The sequence below is a fragment of the Ogataea parapolymorpha genome, chromosome VII, assembly GCF_000187245.1.
Source record: "Ogataea parapolymorpha DL-1 chromosome VII, whole genome shotgun sequence".
Taxonomy (NCBI): Eukaryota; Fungi; Ascomycota; class Pichiomycetes; order Pichiales; family Pichiaceae; genus Ogataea; species Ogataea parapolymorpha.
Window position 1 is genome coordinate 346247 of NC_027860.1, and position 22750 is coordinate 368996.

General features: G+C 45.6%; 9 protein-coding genes across 9 annotated transcripts; 3 read left to right on the forward strand and 6 right to left on the reverse strand.

Annotated features, from left to right (window-relative positions):
• Window positions 1-21: 21 nt before the first annotated feature.
• Window positions 22-789, reverse strand: HPODL_02584 (Cardiolipin synthase; the record flags this gene model as incomplete). The annotated part of the gene is made up of 1 exon (XM_014076895.1): window positions 22-789. One exon carries the CDS (start codon window positions 787-789, stop codon window positions 22-24), a length of 768 nt encoding a protein of 255 aa, XP_013932370.1.
• A 174-nt stretch (window positions 790-963) lies between these two features.
• HPODL_02585 (Biotin:apoprotein ligase, covalently modifies proteins with the addition of biotin) lies at window positions 964-2742 on the forward strand (the record flags this gene model as incomplete). The annotated part of the gene is made up of 1 exon (XM_014076896.1): window positions 964-2742. One exon carries the CDS (start codon window positions 964-966, stop codon window positions 2740-2742), a length of 1779 nt encoding a protein of 592 aa, XP_013932371.1.
• A 91-nt stretch (window positions 2743-2833) lies between these two features.
• On the reverse strand, window positions 2834-7906 carry HPODL_02586 (DNA-directed RNA polymerase II subunit RPB1; the record flags this gene model as incomplete). The annotated part of the gene is made up of 1 exon (XM_014076897.1): window positions 2834-7906. One exon carries the CDS (start codon window positions 7904-7906, stop codon window positions 2834-2836), a length of 5073 nt encoding a protein of 1690 aa, XP_013932372.1.
• Window positions 7907-8485: 579 nt separating this feature from the next.
• HPODL_02587 (Peptidyl-prolyl cis-trans isomerase D) lies at window positions 8486-9553 on the reverse strand (the record flags this gene model as incomplete). The annotated part of the gene is made up of 1 exon (XM_014076898.1): window positions 8486-9553. One exon carries the CDS (start codon window positions 9551-9553, stop codon window positions 8486-8488), a length of 1068 nt encoding a protein of 355 aa, XP_013932373.1.
• A 128-nt stretch (window positions 9554-9681) lies between these two features.
• HPODL_02588 (uncharacterized protein) lies at window positions 9682-10856 on the reverse strand (the record flags this gene model as incomplete). Its single annotated transcript, XM_014076899.1, has 3 exons — window positions 9682-9875; window positions 10743-10774; window positions 10807-10856. 3 exons carry the CDS (start codon window positions 10854-10856, stop codon window positions 9682-9684), a joined length of 276 nt encoding a protein of 91 aa, XP_013932374.1.
• Window positions 10857-11147: 291 nt separating this feature from the next.
• HPODL_02589 (component of the COPII coat of ER-Golgi vesicles) lies at window positions 11148-14834 on the forward strand (the record flags this gene model as incomplete). Its single annotated transcript, XM_014076900.1, has 1 exon — window positions 11148-14834. One exon carries the CDS (start codon window positions 11148-11150, stop codon window positions 14832-14834), a length of 3687 nt encoding a protein of 1228 aa, XP_013932375.1.
• A 519-nt stretch (window positions 14835-15353) lies between these two features.
• HPODL_02590 (signal transduction protein) lies at window positions 15354-18104 on the forward strand (the record flags this gene model as incomplete). The annotated part of the gene is made up of 1 exon (XM_014076901.1): window positions 15354-18104. One exon carries the CDS (start codon window positions 15354-15356, stop codon window positions 18102-18104), a length of 2751 nt encoding a protein of 916 aa, XP_013932376.1.
• Window positions 18105-18109: 5 nt separating this feature from the next.
• Window positions 18110-21430, reverse strand: HPODL_02591 (putative phospholipid-transporting ATPase; the record flags this gene model as incomplete). Its single annotated transcript, XM_014076902.1, has 1 exon — window positions 18110-21430. The coding sequence occupies one exon, from the start codon at window positions 21428-21430 to the stop codon at window positions 18110-18112; it is 3321 nt and encodes a 1106-aa protein (XP_013932377.1).
• Window positions 21431-21810: 380 nt separating this feature from the next.
• HPODL_02592 (ATP phosphoribosyltransferase) lies at window positions 21811-22745 on the reverse strand (the record flags this gene model as incomplete). Its single annotated transcript, XM_014076903.1, has 2 exons — window positions 21811-22652; window positions 22694-22745. 2 exons carry the CDS (start codon window positions 22743-22745, stop codon window positions 21811-21813), a joined length of 894 nt encoding a protein of 297 aa, XP_013932378.1.
• Window positions 22746-22750: the final 5 nt, after the last annotated feature.

Below are 22750 nucleotides of genomic sequence, written 5' to 3' on the forward strand. Positions count from 1 at the left end.
ATTCAGTGTTGAGAATATACTCTATTTCCTGGCAATTCTGCGCACTGCGTTTTTGCTGAATATGTAGGACAACCCGCTCAGCACAGTGGTGGCAGCCACGAGGTACTCCAAACGGTTCGCGCCCAGATCTATAAGTGGACTCAGCATCAGGCCACCCAAATATGCCATCTGGAGCGCGGTGTTGATCTTGCTAATTGTTGTAGGGCGCACCTCGACTGTGATCAGCGAGAAGTCCCAATACCGTCGGAATGTTCTTGGAGCAGGCAACGAAATGTATCGAACCACAATGCCGGCCAGTAGCAGCATTATGTCTCTGCCTAGTATGAGTGCTGCCAAATACAACGGCACCGTACCAATGTGGGATAGGCAGGCAGTGCATATCACCATGAGTGCCTTGTCTGCCATTGGGTCAATAATTGAGCCGACCTTCGATCGTAGGTTGTAACGTCTGGCAATAAACCCGTCAACGAAATCTGTCACACAGGAATATGCAAAAAGACCCAGAGCCCAAGCAGTCTGTCCAGAAACCACCAAATACCCGACAACTGGCGCAGCAACGAGTCTGGTGAAAGTCAACGCATTGGGGATGGTGTATAGACTTTCACGAATTTCGGATAGTGTAGGAATTGTGGTGCGCTTTTTGTCACTCTTCGCTCGCACAAATATGGTGCCAGCTGCACTCGACGGGAATCCGAGAATAATCTTCCTGCCAAGAGGACCGCGCACGGCCGCCAATTTGAAAGGTCTCCCAACAAGTGCAATATTTCCAATACCAGCCCTGATCAGCATTTCTCAACAAAAAATATTTCCATGAATGTTCTTGTCTATAACGGCCCTGGGGCAGCTTCAGACAGTGTTAAGCATTGTCTCGACACGCTGAGGCTCCTACTATCTCCCTACTACGCAGTGGCAACTGTCGAGCCCAGAACCCTGCTTTCCCAGCCATGGCAGGCGAAAACTGCTATGGTTGTTATTCCAGGAGGTGCTGATCTAGCGGTGTGCTCCAATCTCAACGGTACGGGGAACCAGAAAATCCGCCAGTTTGTCTCAGGAGGCGGAAAGTATATTGGCTTTTGCTCGGGTGGCTACTATGCGTCCGCTCGTTGTGAGTTCGAGGTTGGAAATCCCAACAAGGAAGTCAGTGGAGCTAGAGAGCTCAAGTTCTTCCCAGGGATTGCTCGCGGTGCCAGCTTCAAAGGCTTTGAATACGGCACTGAAGACGGAACTCGTCCCACAAAGCTAAAGACAGATTTTGCGGTCCAAAAGCCTCTCTACAACTACTACAATGGGGGTGCCGTTTTCATTGATGCTGATAAGCATCCGAACACCCAAATCTTGGCAGAATACGAGGAACCCGTCGAGGTCGAGTGTCCAGGCCCCCAGGCTGCTGTGATCTTGTGCTCTGTTGGCCAGGGAAAGGCTCTTCTGACCGGCACCCACCCGGAGTATAACCCTACTCTCCTCGAGACAGAACCAGGAACTGACTTTGAAAAATCTGTAAAGGTGCTAAAAGAACACGATGCCGCAAGACTGGAGTTCATGCGCCATTGTCTTCGCAGCTTGGGTCTCAAAGTCAACGAGGAGTCGACTCGTCCAGCATTGACACCTTTGGTGCTGATTTCGAGGCAGAAAGAGCAGCTTGCCCAACTTGTGAACGATATGGAGCACAAACTGGGATACGAATCCGAAAACATCATCGATCTGGGAAAAGACAAGATTCGGGTTCACAAGACTTTGGATAAGTTTAAGCAGAGTGATTTGTCCGATCCAGAGACGGCAATCAAAGATTTCTATATCTGCGACGCAGCGCTCCCAAAGCCAGAACTAACTCCATACTTCAACACCCACCAATATTTGAATGACCTGGAGGAGGCGTATAAGGAGTTGGGATACTCCTCAGTGGGAGAGCTAGGATCCACCATTGTCTATGGCGAGGTGCTGACATCTAGTAGCTCTCTGATGATGTACAACACTCCCTTCATGCGCATACTTCCTCACGGGTTTGCTATCATTGGTACTATGCAAGTGGCAGGCAGAGGACGGACAGGCAATGTCTGGGTCAATCCCAAGGGAGTGTTTGCCATGACATTGTTCTTGAAGATGCCACTCACCACGCCTGTGGTTCTTCTTCAGTATCTTGTCAGCATGTCGATTGTGCAGGCCGTCCAAACATACGGTCCCGGCTACGACAAAATACCAATTCGTTTGAAGTGGCCAAATGACATCTACATTTTGCGTCCAGACTGCTTGAATAAGACGGATCTCGATTCTTACACGAAAATAGGTGGAGTTCTGGTGGAGACAGCTGTCTTTGAAAATAATTATCACATCGCCATTGGAACAGGCCTGAATCTTTTCAATCAAGGTCCCACGACATCTGTGAATACTGTGATCGGCGAGATGAATAAGATGCTTGGTACAAAACTCAAGCCAATAGCGACTGAGAAACTAACGGCCAAGTACCTCTCAATTCTCTACACAATGCTCGAAAGGTTTAAAGTGGACGGAATGGAACCATTCATGGATCTGTACTACAAACAGTGGTTGCACTCGGGCCAGAAAGTCACTCTGGACCACCCAGGAAGCCCCAAAGCAGTTATCACTGGAATCAGTAAAGAGTTTGGGCTCCTGACGGCTAAGGAAGTGGACAGATACGGAAACTTCACCGGGAACACTTTCGAATTGCAACCGGACGGAAATGCTTTCGACATGTTCCGAGGCCTAATCAGCAAAAAGCTTTGAGTTTTACTATACGAGTTTATATATTCATATAACCGTTCGACTTTATTATCTTTTTTACAAATACACAACGCAAAGGCATAAAATGAAATCCTTAGTTTCGGTTGTTGTTTGGTGAGTAACTTGGAGATGTTGGAGAGTACTGTGGAGACGTTGGAGAGTACTGTGGTGAAGTAGGAGAGTATTGAGGAGACGTTGGAGAATATTGAGGAGAAGTTGGAGAATATTGAGGAGAAGTTGGAGAATATTGAGGAGAAGTAGGTGAATATTGGGGTGATGTCGGTGAATACTGGGGGGATGTTGGTGAGTATTGTGGTGATGTCGGAGAGTATTGTGGGGACGTTGGAGAGTAGGATGGAGAGGTTGGAGAGTATTGTGGGGATGTTGGAGAGTAGGAAGGTGAAGTTGGTGAATAGGAAGGTGAAGTAGGTGAATAGGAAGGCGAGGTTGGTGAGTAAGATGGAGACGTCGGAGAATAGGATGGGGACGTCGGAGAATAGGAAGGAGATGTTGGAGAATAGGAAGGAGATGTCGGAGAGTAGGATGGGGAGGTTGGTGAATAAGATGGCGATGTTGGCGAGTAGGATGGTGACGTTGGTGAGTAAGAAGGTGAAGTTGGAGAGTAGGATGGGGATGTTGGAGCGTAGGACGGAGAGGTGGCGCCATAGCTTGGAGAAGTTGGGGCAAATCCAGAGAATGGTGAAGTAGGAGCATATGAGCTCATACCACCATACTCTGTAAATCCTCCGCTACGGTCATCATTCACACCAGAAGTGATCATCGGAGAGAATGCAACCTTATCATCTTCCATCTCAGCATCAATGAAGTCATCCTTCAAATTGTCCTCCTCGTATGGTGTAGAACCACCATCAACGGCCTTGGTCTGAAGAACATTGGATGCATGAACTGTGGCATCAGAAGGTAGCATAGACAATTTCTCTTCGTCCAAATACACTTCAAAGGAGCCAGTTCCAAATGGTGCAAGCTGACCAAGAATAACATTCTGAGAAACACCTTCACAAGTATCAAGTTCAGCAGAGGCACCTGCATCAAACAAAATTTCCACGGTTTCTTCAAAAGAACATCTCATGAGAGCTCCTGTATCATTTCTGTTGAAACCATGTCTCGAAATAGCCACCAGGTGACCTCTGTACGTCATCAAATCAACTAATAATGCCAAATGTCTGTAGTTGACATAGGAACCATCAAATGCAATAACGTTCAAGATCTCCTTGTACAATGCACTTCTCGCAGCCTCAATACCCAAAACAAACAAGATTTCCACGAAGGAGTTCGAGTAAGTTCTTGTGGTATCAACTCCTTCAACTGCCAAGACATCAGCAAGATTGACACCATCGGTTTCCAAGACCCACTCTTCCTTCTTGGCGAAATCTCCTGTTTCATCAATATATGTTTTGTCGTACTTCATCATGAAGACTCTCGAAATGCCACTGATACCTCTTAAAGAGATCGATTCAAGCATTTGAGCTTCAAGCGCCTTAAGGAGCCCATCCTCAGTCTCTTCCTCTTCTTCATCCAAAGCCTTTTCTTCACGGACGATTCTACATCTGATCACAAGCTTCTCAGCGTTATCTTCGGACCAGATGACGAACAAATCATCACCAAAGTTATCCATAATTTGGCCTGCAACTTGACTCATGGTCAACTGTTTATCCAACATCTTGGCTCTGTCAAGCTCCAATCTCAAAAGCCATGGAGATTGTTTGTGAATTGTTTCCTCCACCTTTTCATCAGGGATGGCGAAGTAGGCTTCCACAGTGTCAATATCGTCCTCAACAACAGTACTACGTGGATCTGGATCATAGTAAATCTCCGTGGATGCAGTAACATTCTTCAAAGTGGTGTGTTCAATAGCGGATTGTATAGATTTGGCCTTCTCAATGTCCGAGGCGTATTCTTCCTTCAGGTAAACCGTCAACGCAGGAGTCTTGACGTTCTTGGCGACATTGAGAATTTCCTTCAGTCTTGGGACACCCAAAGTGACATTCTTCGACGAAACACCAGCATAATGGAAGGTGTTCAAGGTCATTTGAGTAGCAGGCTCACCAATGGACTGTGCAGCAATGACACCCACCATCTCACCTGGATTCACAAGGGATTTCAGGAACTGCTGCTCTATGGTTCCCAAAACCCACTCAAATGCATCTTTGTTGAGTCTGAATTCTTCAAGAACTCTTCTGGTGGCCAATCTAGAACGGACAAGGCACTGGAACAGCAAAGTGGCATTTTCCTGAGCCTCTGCCAAAATCTCGCCCTCTCCACGAATGACTTTGAATTTCTTTGAAAGCTCTTGCACACCAACAACAATGTCTTTGATTGGCAAATCGCTTGCTTTTGTTTGATCGACATGGAAAATTTGCTGAGCATTTTGAATGACTCTGCGGATGTTCACTGGAAGTGGCCAATTATTTTCACCTGTGGTGAAACACTTGGTTCTCAAATACTCCCTGTCGGCCAAGAGTTGCTCATATTCTTCATCGAGATATTTCTGGAGTTCAATGTCACCTATGATCTCTGCGCCATATTCGATTAAGTCAGGACGAATCGAGGTCTCAGGACTCATCAGATCAACGCGGTATCTCTTCTCGAAAGCTTCAGTGGAGCCCGGTATGGTGTCCACCGTCTGCTTCTCCACCTGAGTACCGTCGAGACCATCTTCACCATAAATGAACTGAATAACATCTCCCAAAGAATTTCTTGTAGTTCCATCATAGTGAACCATAATATCTTCCAATGCTTTAAGCAAACGACGTTGGATGTAACCTGTTTCGGCGGTTTTCACAGCCGTATCAATCAAACCCTCTCTTCCTGCCATCGCGTGGAAGAAGAATTCCTGTGGCGTAAGACCTCTTAAATAAGAGTTTTCAACGAATCCTTTGGATTCAGCAGAGTAGTCATCCTTCGTGAAGTGAGGCAAAGAACGATCTGCGAAACCGAAGTTGATACGCTTGCCTTCCACGATCTGTTGACCGACACACGCAGACATCTGAGAGATATTGATATACGAACCTTTGGATCCGGCCGTAACCATTTGTTTCACGTTATTCGAGTCTTTCAAGGAGGTTTCTGCAGATTTACCAGCAGAGTCTCTTGCTTCGTTAAGCAGTTTGGAGACTTTCTGTTCGAAGGACTCTCTAACAGTCATTCCGGGTTCGGCTTCCAACAAGTTTTTCTGTGCGTCCATGATAACCTCCTGCACTTTTTCCTTGGCAATAGCAATAGTCTCGGTAATGGTCTTCATTGTCTCAGAATCTGCAATGGCATCACCGATACCAATGGAGAATCCATTATGAAGGAGCCAATAGTTCACAACCTTTTGAATATTTCCAAACAATTGTGCGCAAACTTTAGGCCCCTTCTCACGCATGACGGTGTGAATAAGACCACCGGCACTCGATCCCACAGTGGCTTTATTGACCACACCGAACATGATTTCACCATTCACAATGAGCATTCCTGAGTCTTTAGGAGACAGGAGCGAACCGTCCAGTCTCTGTAAGAAAATACCCTGAGGAATACACATGGAAAGCACCTGCTTCCCTGACCATAATGGTTTTGGTTTCAAGATTGCCGGCTGTGGAACAACACCATCCCAATTAGGAATCCAGAAACACATGTTCATCACCTGGTCATATTCAATAAAAGTGTCCCTCAAAGTCATCTTCCTAATACCACAAAGAGTATCCTGCACAATACCCATGACAGGTTTGTTAGACTGCGGAGACACAATTTGAAGTGGAACCGCGCAAATCTGCTCGAGTTCCGCCCTAGTTTCGTACGACTGCGGAACGTGCAGATTCATCTCGTCACCATCGAAATCGGCGTTATAAGGCGAGGTCACAGACAAATTCATTCTAAATGTGGAGTAAGGCATGACTTTCACTCTATGAGCCATCATGGACATTTTATGCAAAGAGGGTTGACGGTTGAACAAGACGGGATCATCATCCATCAAATGACGCTCAACCTTCCACCCATATTGCAATTGAATGTCGCCCGCTCTTTTGTTGTACCGAAGATCGATTCTATCCCCCGAATCTCTTATCACATACTTTGCTCCTGGGTGCTCATTTGGTCCATTACGCACCAGCTCAGTTAGCTTTTGAATATTATATGGAGTGACAATTTCCGGATAGGACAAGACTTTCGCAATAGATTTCGGAACACCCACTTGATCCAAATCCAAGTTCGGATCACCCGAAATAACTGTTCTGGCAGAGAAATCCACTCTTTTACCCATCAAGTTACCTCTGAGTCTACCTTCTTTACCCTTCAAACGAGCTCTGATAGATTTGATTGGCCTTCCGCTCTTTTGCAAAGCCTGCGGCTGTCCTGCAATGTCATTGTCCATATAAGTAGCCACATGATACTGTAGTAACGCCTCGAATTCGCTGATCACATGCTGAGGGGAACCATCCATTTCGAATCTTTGAACATTTATATTGGCCTTCAAAATATCGGCCAATTTATACGTCAAATCATCTTCCGATCTTTTAGAATCGGTGAATGCGACAGATGGTCTAACAGGAGGAGGAGGAACAGGCAAGACTGTAATTAACATCCACTCTGGTCTGGCGTAATCTTCATTGAAGCCCAGCTTATGGCAGTCCTCAGGTGAAATATGCTTGAAAATATTGAGAACTTCTGCTGCGCTAATTTGTCTTCTTTCTGCCTGCTCTCCATCATCATCACTGTTAGACTTCTTCCAAGAACCCCAGAGTTTGAGACCATCTCTTCTGATAGTTGGTTGGCTGGCCCCACAGCCTCCCCTAAGATGTTGAGTACGCCCGGACCCGTCATCAACTGGCTGATCCACCTCACACACCATTTTCGTTTTACAGAGACTCCAAACGGCATTAAAACGCTTCTTGGGGTCTCTGATTTTGATAGCAGCCGCGAATTGTGGATTTGTGGCCTCGTCCAGCAAGATTTTACCACAGTTCATGCAGACACACTCGCAGACTTTCTTGATCCTGGACACAAAACCAATGTGGAACACAGGCTTGGCAAGCTCAATATGGCCGAAGTGTCCAGGACACTCTTGCATGTCCTCCGAGCATGTTTGGCATCTAAAATTTCTATCGATTGAACCGAGTCGAGGATCATTTAATCCATTTTCCCTAGGTTTATTAGTGGTCGGATCCATAATCTCTGGATATTCTATTTTGGCAACAGAAATAGCCCGAATTTCCTCTGGCGACAACAAGCCAAACTGGACTTCTTGAACAGTGCGCAAAGGAGCGCTCGAATAAGGAAACTTACTCATTTTTATATGACGATGTTGTTTTCTGGTTTTATTAATATGTTTTTGTTGTGTTTTGAGTTAACTAACGTATAATACAGGATAGTGAAAAGAAGATGGACAAATGACACTGTTTGGTGTATTTGAAACCCACTGATTGTCCGTTATTCAATTTCCTATCAAGAATGGCGATTGGAAAATTGAAACTTTTTTATTACTTGAATTAATTGCAACGATCAACTGAATGAGTGCAATATAGTGAATAAAGGCGATATGTTACCAATGTTCTGAATCCGCCGCTATTATAACCCAGTTGGCCCTAACGTTTTGCCAAAAGGAAGTAATAAAGTAGTAGGTTATGTTTTCAATTATTTTTTCCCTTTCGATGAAAAGTGGCGAACTTTCAAAAAACTATTCACGGGCTCATAACACACCCTTACATTGACTTTGAGTATTCGTTATCCATCATTATTATCTATCTATTTATTTGAAGAACTTGCTGTATGCAGCCCTTTCCTTGGCTAGCCTTTCTTTCAAACTCTTCTTTGCATCCGCAATAGCCTTCTTTATAGCCCCATCCTCTGGTGCAAGTTTACTTGCTTCTTCGAAATCAGCAATAGCATCCTCTTGGTTGTGGCCAATCAGTTTTGCGCTTCCACGACGGAATAGAGCTTTGGCTTTGGATTGATTGTCAGCATTCTCTGCCTCAAACGCTTCGGTAGAATACTTGATACATTCCTGAACCTTTTTTAATTTCAATGCAGCTAGAGAAGCGTTCAAATAACAGGAACATTTTAGTTTGTTCAGCTTTTCAATCTCGGATTCAGGCAGATCATCTGGGAAGTACGACTCGAGATAGGAGACTGCTTTTTTGTACTTTTTGAATGCAATATTCGTATCTCCTTGTTTGAAGAATTTGGTGCCAATAGCCTTGATATCCTCAATAGCTTTGAAAACGGATTCAGGGTTATTAATATCAATCGATTCCTCGTCCTCTAAGAACTCATCATAAGGATCACCCGTGCCATCATCAAGTTTCAATGGTTCGCCAGGCTTGAGCTCTCCACATGCCTCGATTTTACATTCGAGTTTAGGTTTGTCCCCAGAGTCTGTTTCAGTGTTTTCAATCATTCTAACCACAGATTTTCCTGCTATCACCTTACCAAACACTACATGCTTACCATCTAGGTGCGGTGTTGGAACTGTGGTGATAAAAAATTGAGAGCCATTGGTATTTTTTCCAGCATTGGCCATGGAAAGCAAGAATGGCTTGTCATGCTTTAGTTCGAAATTCTCGTCTTCGAACTTTTCACCATATATTGACTTGCCGCCCGTGCCATCAAAATTAGTGAAATCTCCACCCTGGATCATAAAACTTTTGATCACCCGATGGAAAATAGATCCCTGGTAACCAAAGCCTGGTTCTCCGGTCGCAAGTGCTCTGAAGTTCTCAGCCGTCTTCGGAACAATGTCATTGAAAAGCTCGAAGACAATACGACCTGCGGTTTCACCTCCAATAGAAACGTCAAAGTACACCTGGGAGCGGCTCATTTTCGTGTGAGCGTAAAGAATCGATTGGGACTATTTATTTTGAGGTCCCTAGTTTTTCTAGAAATTATTTTAGCTTTAAGGGCTGTGCAAATGCACTGTCGCGCGACACCTTTGTTGTTGTGATGCGTTCACACTTTTTTTTGTTTGTTTAGCCAGAGCAGACGTTTCAAACGAGTGTTCCCGGACTCGTCAGATTTGCGTGCAAGCGCAGCCTTGAACCGGCGCACTTTGGACGGAGTTATCAACGGGCCCTCGGAATTTTCAGGTTTGGTCTTGAATAGCGATCTTCTCGACATTTTGTAGTTTTCGTCAAGGTTGTATGCTGGTGGAGATAATCGCAGCGGGTCTTCACCAATGGATTTGGGTCGTCTCATTTTGCGAATTGGCGTAAGCGGAGACACGTTCGTATCGAGACACGGCACGACCGATAAATTGTCCTTTTGAGCGATGGAGGATCGCGTTGTGCGACGCGGTGAGCTCCGATAAGAGTCAAAATACTGCGTCACGTCGTCCTCAGAATCGCTTGCTATGAGTATTGATGTGAATGCGGAGGTACCACTTGAGTTTCTTGCTTTTTTTGAAGGGCTCGACGGTATCAAGTCTCCTGAGTTCCGGCGTATTTTCTCACTCTTGGGGCTTCTATTGCGTTCCAGTTCGATGAGACTGTTCCACACCTCACCTTTGACGGTGGTGGAATCGCGCATTGATCGGAGGTGGCCAACATCCTGGACAATGTCTCCAGTCCTCATATCCAAGACATCACCCTGTTCATCCTCGCCCAGCGAGGAATATTTTTGAATGATGTTGTGCCATACGCGCTTAACCTTCGCCAGAGATCGGACTCTCGCCGCTGCGAGGTCTTGCACTTCCTCCATATAAATGTAAATAAAGGGAAAAATAAATAAAAAAATATCCCAAAATATTCTGATTAATTACTATATACAGAGCTTCGTTTTATAAAGCTATGTTCATTTTGTATCCCAGCCTTCGGTATTATTTACTGTTCTGGTCCTTTCGTTGTTCATGTTCGCTTCCCAGCATTTACGGAATGCAGCCATCTGGTCGTTAGTACTTTGTCAGGAACACGTACCTCCTTCACACACTGTCTCCAGTCGTTTGTGTCAGCATGGCAAAGCTGCAATTTTAAATTCTCCTCTAGTCGTCAGTGATTGAGATGATTCGTGCTTACCTGCGCAGCCAGTTTTGATAATCCGTTTGTCCCTGTAGTTAGTAGTGCCAGATAGTGTCCATACCATTCGTCCGGCTCGTCATCGTCGAACGGTTGTTGTTCGTGCTTCTCCATATTTGATGCTCACTAAAATTGAAAACTTCCACTAGCCACAAAGACGATCGTGCGCCAACAAATAATCTCCAGGCGTGTGCGAATGAGTTGTTCGAAAAATTGTAAACACGATTTTAAGATCACCAAAAGCGAGGCCTTCTAACCGAATCTGAAATACACCCTCCATATTCGGCATTTCACCCTCTCAAAATCCACTTCACGCACTGCATTGTTACCCGCTATAATTTCCTGTACAATTGCCTATAGACCCTGTTTTTATTTCACAATTCCGACTAATTCTGATCTCCAACCATGGTCAAATTGAGGGAAGTCGCCGAAACGGCAACTTTTGCCTGGTCTTATGATTCAATGCCATTGATGGCCACCGGAACATTGGCAGGTGCCATGGATGATACTTTCTCTTCGGAATCTGCCTTGCAATTATGGGACGTTTTCAGCAAAGACACACCACTGGCCAAATTCTCTCTTGACAATAAGTTTACTTCGTTAGCTTGGAGCAAACCATCCGCTAAGTATGAGAAAGGGCTTCTTGCTGGTGCATTTGAGAATGGAGCTATCCAGCTTTGGAATTCCAGTTCCTTGCTTGACAATCCAGACCTTACAGCAAGCTCAGTTGCTGAATATAAGAAGCACACCGAATCTGCTTTACAGGTGAAATTCAATCCCTTGCAGGGTCACATTCTTGGTTCTTCCGGAACTAAGGGCGAAATATTCATTTGGGATACAAACAAAGGGTCGTCGTTTTCGCCTGGACAGGCAATGTCGCCAATGGACAAAGTTTCCTCGTTCTCGTGGAATAACAGCCAATCGCACATTTTTGCATCTGCAGGAAATACCAGCTACACATCTATTTGGGAGCTCAAAGCCAAGAGAGAAGTGCTTCAGCTTAGTTATTCGGGATCCAACTTGTCGGTGGTTGAATGGCACCCAACAGAGAGCACGAAACTTGTTACTGCCTCTGATTCCGACGGCGCTCCAGTCATCTTGACATGGGACCTAAGAAAACACACAACTCCGGAGCTGGTCTTGAAAGGACATAGAAAGGGAGTTTTATCGCTTGACTGGTGTAAACAAGATCCTAGCTTACTGCTTTCGAGTGGAAAAGACGACTCCACCATTTTGTGGAATCCTCTTACCGGCCAAAAGCTTTGCGAGTATCCATCTTTGCCCAACTGGGTTCATGAGACCAAGTTCGCTCCCAAACTTCCTGAAGTGTTTGCTAGTGCATCATTCGACAAGAAAATACTAGTGCAGTCGTTGCAAGACACTTCTCCACCAGTGTCTGCTAAAGTGAACTCTGCTAACGAGGACGACTTTTGGAATCAGCTTTCTTCTACAGACACTCAACAGCCTGTTTTTGAGGTAAAACAGGCCCCTACTTGGTTACAGAGACCAGTTTCTGCAACTTTCGGTTTTGGGGGAAAGATAGTTGTTACTATTAACGAACAGAAAGGATCATATATTAAGATTTCTGAGTTCAAAGCCAGCAAGGCTGTCGAGGAAGCTGCCAGGAAGTTGGATTCCGCGATTCAAAGTAGTAATTTCAAACAACTTTGTGAAGCAAGAGCTGAGGCCACCGAGAAATACACAGGAAGCAACGATTGGACTGCCTTACGTGATTTAATTGACAATGGAAAGCTTTCGTTGATAAAAAAGTTGATTCCCGAAGAGAAGAATGACGAGGATAAACAAGTGGTTGACGAGACCTCTGTCGATGATGAGGATTTCTTTGCTTCGCTTGGAAAGGAAAAAGATATCGTGGCCGATTTCGTTCCAAGTGGCGAGTTCACGCTGGCTAATGATGGATCATTCGAAAGCCAGACAGCGGAAAAACTTTTGGCAGGAAAAAATGAAGAAGCTCTTGAACAATGTATCAAGGACGATCACATATTGGAAGCCCTGGTTATTGCACTCAATGGTTCTGAAAGCATGAAGAAAAAGGTAAAGAATGCGTACTTCTCGAAGTACTCGTCCAAGTCAACATTGGCTAGAGTGCTATACAGTGTGTCAAATGGAAACGTTGGAGACATTGTTCAAAACGCGGACATAGGTTCTTGGAAGGTGATTGCAAGTTCTGTTCTGGCCCATTCTCAAGGGAAACCAGAATTCAACGAAAATTTTGTTAAGTTGGGAGATAGACTCCTAGAGTCCAAGAGTTCAGATGCCCGAGACAATGCTATAGCTTGCTACATCGCCGGTGACGCATTAGATAAAGTTTCGGCTATTTGGGTCTCTGAGTTGGAGAATCTGGAGTCTTTCTTTTTGAAGCAGGAGGACGAGAGTAGCACACCTGCAGATGCTCGTTTCAAAGCTTTAGAGGAAACCATTGAGAAAGTTTTGGCATACCAATCTACCAATTCTGCCACAATCGGCTCTTCGCCTGAGAGCCTACAAGGTTTGGGTCATGCATACAGAGAATATGCGGAGGCTCTTGTGAACAATGGACACTTTGATTTGGCCAACAAGATCTTGGAAAAAATACCAGACACTGTTCCTGGCATGAGGCTGGAAAAGGAGCGTATTTCGAAGTCACTCAGCAAAAAGCAGAACGCCGTCAAACCAAAGGCATATGGCGGCATTTCACAAGCATCTTCTTATGCTGCTCCACAGGCACAAGGGTACACTCCTGTTACTCCTGCTGCCCCAGCAAATGGTACTGGTGTTAGTCCTCACTCCAAATCAAACAACCAAGCTGCCCCATTCAATCCATATAGTGCTGCCGCATCGCGTGCAGGATCGGTTGCAACCCCCGTTTCCTCTAAGGCGCCTGCTGCGGTGCCAACGGGTCTGGCAGCTAATCCATATGCACCAAGAACAGCACTAGATTCATTAAAACTGCAGAAGTCTCCACAACCTGGACATCCATCTCTGGCATCATCTATGACTCCACCACCTCCTCCTAAGACAGCAATAAAGAAAGACGTTGGAGGCTGGAATGATTTGCCTAGTACTCTGAGCTCGCAACCACCCAAGAAGACTTCTGTTCCATCCGTTCCCTCAGCATACAATTTCCATGCCATTCAAGAACAAAACAATACACCTCCTATCTCAAGAACCCCGTCTCAACAATTTGGAGTGCCTCCTCCTCCTCGTACCCTGAGTAATACCTCGGTGTCCAAGACCACTCCACCACCTCCTGCAAACAGCGTGCATCAGCCTCCTAGATCTAATAAATACGGACCTCCGAGCTCTGTTGTCCAGTCACCCCAGCTTGCAGGAAAGGCCGAGCTATCCACCCCATCAAGTGGCAGAAACACTCCTTTTAACCCATACGCACCTAAAGTGAACAGCCAGTCTATTGAGTCTGCCAAGATTCCTCAGGCTTCTCCTAAGATTTACGCAGGAGCGCCTCCAGTTGCTTCTCCTGGTGTGAGTGCAGCTATGCCACCACCCCCAAGGAACCCATATGCTCCAAAACAGGGAGATATTGCTTCTCCGGCTCCAGGAATTCCATCTGCCGCCAGCAACATAATCCCACCTCCAGTGACTAACATTATTCCTCCTGCTGCTCCCCAGACTGTGCCTTCGGCTTACAACCACGCGGAATCCGTGCCGCCACCTCCACCGTCATTCAAAGCACAAAGTCCGGCAGCATCTCCAGCACCGCCAGCGCCGCCAGCACCCAAATACCCTCCAGGTGATAGATCACATATTCCTGAGTCGGCCCAGCCTATCTACCAGGTCTTAACAAGCGAGCTGGAGAAACTGAAGACCAAAATCCCAGAGAAATTTTCCAAGCATTTGGCTGACTCCGAGAAAAGAATCAATATCTTGTTCGACCATCTGAATAATGAGGACTTGCTGAGTGAGCAAACGATCCAGGAGCTGGTGTCACTATGTGAGGCCATGGCCAAGTCTGACTACGCGACGGCAGCAGCCTTGCAAAATCAAATAGCCCTGGAGCATGTTGGTGAGTGTGGTGACTGGATGGTCGGTGTGAGACGTCTAGTTACTATGGCTGAAGCGGTTAATCAATAAATGATGTGCCGCGGCAGCGTTTGGTCGCGATTCCTCTTTTAAGGAATAGTATAAAAAAAAGCGCGCCGCCCCAGCGCCGCAGAGCGTTTTTTTTTAATATATAGTCGAACGACTGTTTTGAGTTTTTATCATTGATAACATGGAAGCAACTAAGATCCGGTATATCAAGGATAACATATACATTCCACCAGAGGAGAGTAAGGCTCCGCCTCGCATTCCACCATCTCATCCCTCTCTTATACTAGCCGACCACGTCTCAGATCTCACCCGCAGTTCCAAGTGCGGTTGCCAGGGGAAAGTTTGTATTGCCAAGACGGCCAGCTGGATATATACACCTGAAGGCGAGATAAAGGACGTGGGAAGGACGCGCGATGTGGCTTCCACTGAGAGTACTTTGTTCAAAAACTTTATACACGATAGTAACGGTAGGCAGTTGTGATGTGATCCGTAAGAAGGTGTAGGGATGCATCTCTTTCTATTTTGATATTATTTATTGCTTATTTAATAATTAATTATTGCATGAAGTTTGGGCAAGATCTTGCAGAGCATCGGGTGCCTGAGTGGCAGTCTCAGTACCTGGATTACAAGAAGGGGAAGAAGAAGCTCAAGAAGCTTAGAAAGAAGCCAAGCATATTGAAAAGTTCCTTGACTCAAGGCAAGAACAATGCACCTGAGCCCCAAGATCAGGGCACATGGGCAGGGACTCCATCCTTTGATGCCCATAAGCCTGTTTATTATAGCGCTCATCAAACTGAAGACCCAGAAATTGAGCGTTTGCAGTCTTTCAAACTGCCCTCTCCAGCTTTGCTTCCCTCAGAACGCAGACCATCTTCTCCGGAGCCGCTTCCTCGTAAGGTCAGTGATACCACCCCGTTGTTATCCAGTGATGACCCTAAACTTAGCACAGGCAGTATAAAGGAGTCTCCAAAGCTTGCGGGGCAGATTTCGAGGCATCAATCGACGGTATCACGTTTCATTGTCAACCTCAAAAGAGCTCACTCTCTCAATACAAGTCCTGCTACTGGTACCGAAATGGAGGGATTGGCACGATCAGCACGTGAAGATTTTATTGGGTGGGTCAATTCAGAATTTGATAAAGTGGAAAGATTCTATAGAGAACGAGAGGATGCATGCTTGGACCGATTCCTTGTTTTGCAGGACCAGGTCGTTCAGCTCAACGAGCAAAAACAAAGGTCGTCTCGTAAACTATCCAGACTCCGTGATTTGCGTAGGAAACGCAAAGGTCCAGATAACAATGTGGTGTCCACACTGTCCTCAGCTCCCACCGAAGGCCGCCATTCGTCAGATACAAGCACGATGCACTCGGACGAGGAGTCGTCAGATGAGGAAGGTGCTATGGCTCGTGCCATAAATAGCAATTTCTGGTTTGCTGCTTACTTGACCAAACGCAAATTCAGAATAATCAACAAATTCGATACTCCTTCCCTTCCAAAGTTCGACTGGCTCAAAGAAAATGGATCTGCTGAAAAGCAGTATTACGATGAGGACAGAGAACAGGTTCACGACAATAGACGCGATTATAGACGGCGCAAATCTGCCCAGCCTGCTATTCCATACTATTCTGCGAGAAAGACACTCAAAAAGGCTATTTATGAACTTTCCCGCTCTATGGAGCTCCTCAAATCATACAAAGTGCTGAACCGTACCGCTTTCCGGAAACTCATCAAAAAATACGACAAGGCTACAGATGATAATATCCTTCCTATATACATGCGCAAGGTGGACAGCTCTTATTTCGTCACTTCTGACCTCTTAGACAACCTGATGGCAAAGATAGAAACCATATTCACGGATGTCTTTGAGAATGGGAACCGCAAGGTCGCAGTGACGAAACTGAGATCCAGTGAGGCTGAGAAACAGTACTACATCTCCACGTTTTTGGGGTCCTTCATGCTTGGATTCTCTATACCAGTGGTTGTCTACACTATTTATTTGGCATTGCATAAGATGAAAACAGGTGAGCTACTAGAAGGAAGGTATTTGTTGCAGATCTGGGGTGGCTTCTTTTTTTGCTGCCTGATGGGCCTGCTATTTTCCATTAATTGCTACGTTTGGAGCATATACAAAGTGAATTACAAGTTCATTTTCGAGTTCAATCCAAGAGATGCTCTGGACTACCGTCAGTTTTTTGCCATGTCGTCAGTCTTCTTCTTTCTCGGGTCCATTTTAGCCTGGTTCAGTTTTGAGAATTTCTGGAGCGATACATTTGATGGCAGGAATTGGCCATGGATCTATCTTGGGATCTGTGCACTCATTTTTGTGTGCCCATTCGATATCCTGTTTTTGAATTCTCGCACATGGCTCCTTTCTTCGATTTTCAGGCTTATCCTTTCTGGACTCTACCCGGTGGAATTTAGAGACTTTTTTCTGGGAGACGTTTTGTGCTCCCTAACGTACTCGATTTCCAATTTGTCGATGTTTTTCTGTCTGTATGCCACTCACTGGCACGGGTGCTTGGACGGTTCAGGAACGACAAAGTGCGGGTCATCAAGATCCAGACTACTTGGATTTCTGTCAACTTTGCCAAGCATTTGGAGGTTTTTGCAGTGTTTCAGGAGATATGCAGATACTGGCGAGTGGTTTCCACATTTGGCCAACATGGCAAAATATACCGGCTCGATTCTCTACTACATGTCCCTGAGTCTGTATCGTATCGAGACCGTCACCAAATACAGGGCATTATTGATCACGTTCGCGACAATTAATTCTGTGTACTCCTCCATGTGGGATATCTTTATGGACTGGTCGCTGCTACAATTTGACTCACATAATTACCTACTCAGAGATCATCTGATCTTTGAGAACAAATGGTATTACTATACGGCCATGGTGACGGATGTTATTCTGCGGTTTCAGTGGATCTTCTATGCTTTCTTCAAAACACAGATCCAACAATCAGCAGTGACTAGTTTTTTCATTGCGCTTGCAGAGATCATTAGACGGTTTATCTGGATATTCTTCAGAATGGAGAATGAGCATGCGACAAACGTTCATCTTGCCAGAGCATCGAGGGAATTGCCGTTGCCGTATCCTATAATTATTAGAAAAACCACAGCTCCTAGCGAGCCAACAGCAGCAGAAGCAGAACGCGAAGATGAAGCTGCCGCTGAGTCTCTTCGCAGAAACACTGTTATCGGCCAAATCTCCAAAATGCTCAATAGCGCACACATCAAAGACTTCCAGAGAAGAAAGACGTCTAAGCAATGGAAAGAGGAGGACGAAAGTGACGATGATGATGATGCACAGTAAAACATCTATGCTTGCTGCACTTTGGCATAATTTGGCGGTCTCAGTTTCCTATTGATGGCCTTTGCTGCCCAAATAGGAAGCAATGATATTGCCAAAATAGAGGACGTTTGCCAAAGGAACGAGACGCTCTTCACATAATTCATATCGTAGTAATCAGACAAGAAAGGAATAGACCCGATGTAGATCGCCAGAGTAATAATCTCGCTGAACATCATCACTTTATTCCATTTATTGATCTCAATTGCAACCATGGCCAGCTCATTCAACACCAATGCAGTAAAACTAATAGCCACCATTTTGGTGAACACATCTGTGCTCAGTCCAACATATGTTTGAGAGGACCCCTGGATAACTATTCCCTGGTATAGGGACACAAACACCCAAACGAAAAATGTGCGGTATGACAGCGAGCGTCCAGCAGTCAGCTCTTTGTACAGCTCTGGGTACAACGACACTAAGTTCTCACTCACGTCAGAGTCTAAAACCAGAGAAAAGACGGGAGCCATGGTGTAACAGGTCGCATAACCAACCATGAGAAATCCTTGGTAAAGTGCAAGAGGTTCGAACGAGGAGCTGATAGAGTAAACTGCCTGACACACCGAAATGATGAGTCCTCTGTGGATCACAAATTGTGCCAATTTCGCACTGCGCTTGTACGAATTTCTGCCATGCCAAAGAAGTAGCTTTGTCAGGTGACAGAATTGTGTAACTGAGAAATCAGCAGCCAGCGACGCCTGTTTGCCCTCCTTTCCAACAATTCCGACACCCACGTCGGCACACTGGATCATACTGACATCGTTTCCTCCATCACCAATACAGCAAACTCTTTTCTTGGTGGCATCGCGAATCAACAAAGCCACATCAGCCTTTTGCTGGGGCGAACAACGACAGGCTACCACAGCCGGTAAATGAACAACGATGTCGAAAAATTCCTGCTTGAAATATGTCAGATACACGCCCAGTGATTCTCCGTCAATCAATAAGCATGCATCTTTGTTTGTGCGAAGATATTCAATTTGTTGTAAAGCGTATTCAGGGCGGCTGAGCTTAGTAATGGTATGGATGTATTGGCCTCTTGAAATCAGCTTTGCGCTCACAGCAACACAACGAGCAGTCTCGACCTTGTCACCTGTGAGCATCCAGATCTTGACACCAGCATTTCTCAAAAGCTCAATCGATGCCTTGACATCCTTCTGCAACTTATCTTCCACGCCTGTGAGTCCAAGCAATTCCAGGTCACGTTCCAGATACTGTGCAAGAACTTTAGACATAGCCTGGTCTCTATTCAGCATGGACAAGCTTGCGTCTTGGTATTTGGCCTTGAATTCCTCGTAGACATTGGTAGTGAGTCTTTTGCGGGCGATGACTAAAGTGCGCAAGCCTTCCCGTGCCATGTTTCCCGTTTCTTCTTCCAGCCAATCATTTTGTTGCACAATCTTGGTCATCACGGTGTCTGCGCCTTTTTCCAAAAACCATAGCTCCTCCCGGTTTTTGTCATGCACAATAATTCCCATTCGCTTAGTCTCTGAACTGAATGGAAAAACTTGAAGAATATCGTATTCGTAGGTCTTGTTGGTGGCTTCGTGCAAAATGGAGAGGCTAGTGCGATCACGTTTGACCAGAGATAGTCCAACGCTTTTTGTGTACTTAACAATGGCAATCTCGTCAGGAGAAGCAGCCTGATAGTCAAGCTCTCCATCTTCATATGTAGGAGTCACATTATGACAGATCGCTAGGGTGGTGATCAAGTCTCTGATTCTTGAGCCAAGATCCCGTCTTGATGTTTTGGCGTGCTCATTTGCGTTGCGTACGTAATCTGCAACCAGATCCATACTGTCTCCCGCGTAAGAGACTGTTCCCAAGTGAAGCTTTTTCAGCTCCATATCGTTTTGGGTCAAAGTGCCTGTCTTATCGCTCAACAGGTATTCAATGCGTCCGAGGTCCTCGGGAATAGTGCTGGTGCGGACCACAGTTTCCGGGATTGATTTGTCGTGCTCGATTTGGTAGGCATAAACAGATTTTCCTAAGTCAAGGTTCACTCTTAGCGAAACCGGAATGATTGTGGAAAACAAGATCAAGAAGCGCATCACATCCACATACCAATCGCTTGCAAAACCTTGACATGCAACCAGTACAAACGACAATATGAAAACACACGCACACAGGATTTTGGATAGATTGTTGATCTCCAGTTCCAGCAAGCCGGTTTTGACACCTGCAACTGAGGTATTCATTGATTGACGTGTATCTTTGCCGGTGTAAACAACAAAACCTATTGCAGTTCCGGACGCAAGAACGGTGTTTGCCCACATAGTATTATCAATGTTCAATGCCGAGGTGTGATCGCCGAACGTGAGCTTGCCCAAAAACGAGTGGATGTGTTTTGATGGTGGGGATACAGTAACCTTGATTAGTTCTAGATCATCTTCAGAAAGGGATTGAGTTAAGGGACATGCAATTCTCAGCTTCCAGTCGGTTTCACCGTCAAGTTGGTCTGTTTTAATGAAGGACTCCCCGTTGGATTCAGATGACTGGAGAAGTATCATATCTGCGGGCACTCTTCTGTCTTTGTACAGCTTGACCAGGTCTCCGCATTTGAGGTTTTTTGCCGGCACCTTCTTCATGGATCCGAGAACCTCATAAAGCTCATTATTTTGCTCCATGTCTCTGCGACGTCTCTGTATGTCGTCAATGGCTTCTTTCAACATCGTCACCGTCAACACAAATGCTAGCGGAACAATATAAGAAGATAAATAGCCGATCCGAAGAGCAGGAATGGCCTGCGAGAGCGCAACGAGCAGGAAATACAGGTTGAAAAAGAATTTGAATTGCTCATAAAGGATCATCGGGAAGAACGAAAGCGCATTGTATTTAGCATTCGAAACCGCGTTGGACGAGTATCCGCCATCCATGTGCGGTATGATAGTGCGCTCATCGCCGACATCGATGTTGTGGCTGGTCGAGTCTTCCGAAGGCAGATGAATGCCTTTTTTCTTGCTTCCTGATCCTAGGACGAGTCGGTTGGATGAATGAATCAGAGATTGGACTCCTTTGCTCCAAATGGTTCTCGAATCTGCCTTCGAGGAAGGACGGGAGTTGTGAGGATCAGAATTGGAGTCATTGGATGGGATCAAAGGGATATCGCCGTCATCGAGTCCGTAACCATATGAGTGCGTGTTCATTTTATTCAGGCTTTTGAGTGAGTATGCGTCTGTATTGTCTGTTGCTTGGTGGACACCTTTGTCTATAAATGGGTTTGAGTCGATGTTTTCTAATGCAACATTCAACGTGTCCTCAAAGTCCTTGTCCAGCGTGTACTGGTTCAAACTTTGTTGTCTTGATTGATGGCGTGTTGAGCTGGGACGAGATATGATAGCTTCTGTTCTGCCGCTTGGGATTCGAGTTTTGGCAAAATCACTAACTGAATTAGTCCTAGACGAATCTCCAGAGTTAGGGGTGCTCATCGAACTCCAGAGAGAATGATGCCGTTAGCTTATAGTTTTGTGAAGAAACTTCTAATTGAGAGTAAGTTTGTCAAATAGAGGTTATGTGTCTTTATCAGAGAGCCTCTCGGCGTGTGGTCATGCTCCCGTGCGCTGTTGCAAACAAACCTAGTGTAAATCTGCCTTAATTTATTTTTGTAGAAACCGACTCAGCCCAATTTATTCAATTGTCAATTAATCTAACACCTCTACACCACATTTCACTAAACTCTACAGTTGGAGATTTCAAAGACAAGAATATCCGAAGCTCCCAGCTCCTTGAGCCTGTCCATGATGTTGCCCATGTCCTTGCGTTCCACCATCGACGAGACAGCCACCCATTCACCGTCGTCAAGAGGAGAAACGGTGGCAGCACGTCTACCTGGAGTCAACTTCAGCAGGCTTGGAAGCATCGATCTCGGAGCGTTGTAATTACACAGCACGTAGCGCTGAGCAGCCAGAACACCTTCTAAGCGTGATTTGATCACTTCGACAAGCTCAGGGTGGGATGGATTTCTAGAGATGATCAAGTGTGCGGATGTGTTCAAAATGGTACCAATGGCGTGCAACCCTGCAGCTTTCATGGTCTCACCGCTCTCAACAAGATCAACAATGGCGTCTCCAACACCCAAAGCGCAACTTGCCTCGACGGAACCGCCAACAAACTTGATCTTGGTTTTGAGTGGCTCTCCTGGCTTGACACCCTCCAGCTCCTCGAAATATTGTCTAGTGAGGTTTGTGAACGAGGAAACGATGGTCTTTCCAATAAGTTGCTCAGGTTTTTCGTATGGCCCATTTTCTGGGACTTGGACTTGTAATCTGCACTTTCCAAACAAGAGATCCATGGCGATGTCGACGTCAACGTCGCTCTCCTTCACTTGATCGACGCCAGTGATTCCGATAGAGCAGCGACCTTCTCCGACGAAGGTGGGTATGTCAGCTGCGGGCAGGAATATGAGCGCAATTGGGAGGTTTGTACACAGAGCGATGTCGAGCCTGCTAGATCTATTAAACTGGATGTCGGAGCCTTTGAGTAAATTAACACATTTCTCATAAAGTCTCCCCTCTAGATGGTGTTAGTAATTTCGCTATGCTGGCCTGGCTTACTCTTTGGAACCGCAAACAGCAGTCTGTCTGTGAGGTGATTAACTAAATCCATACCGG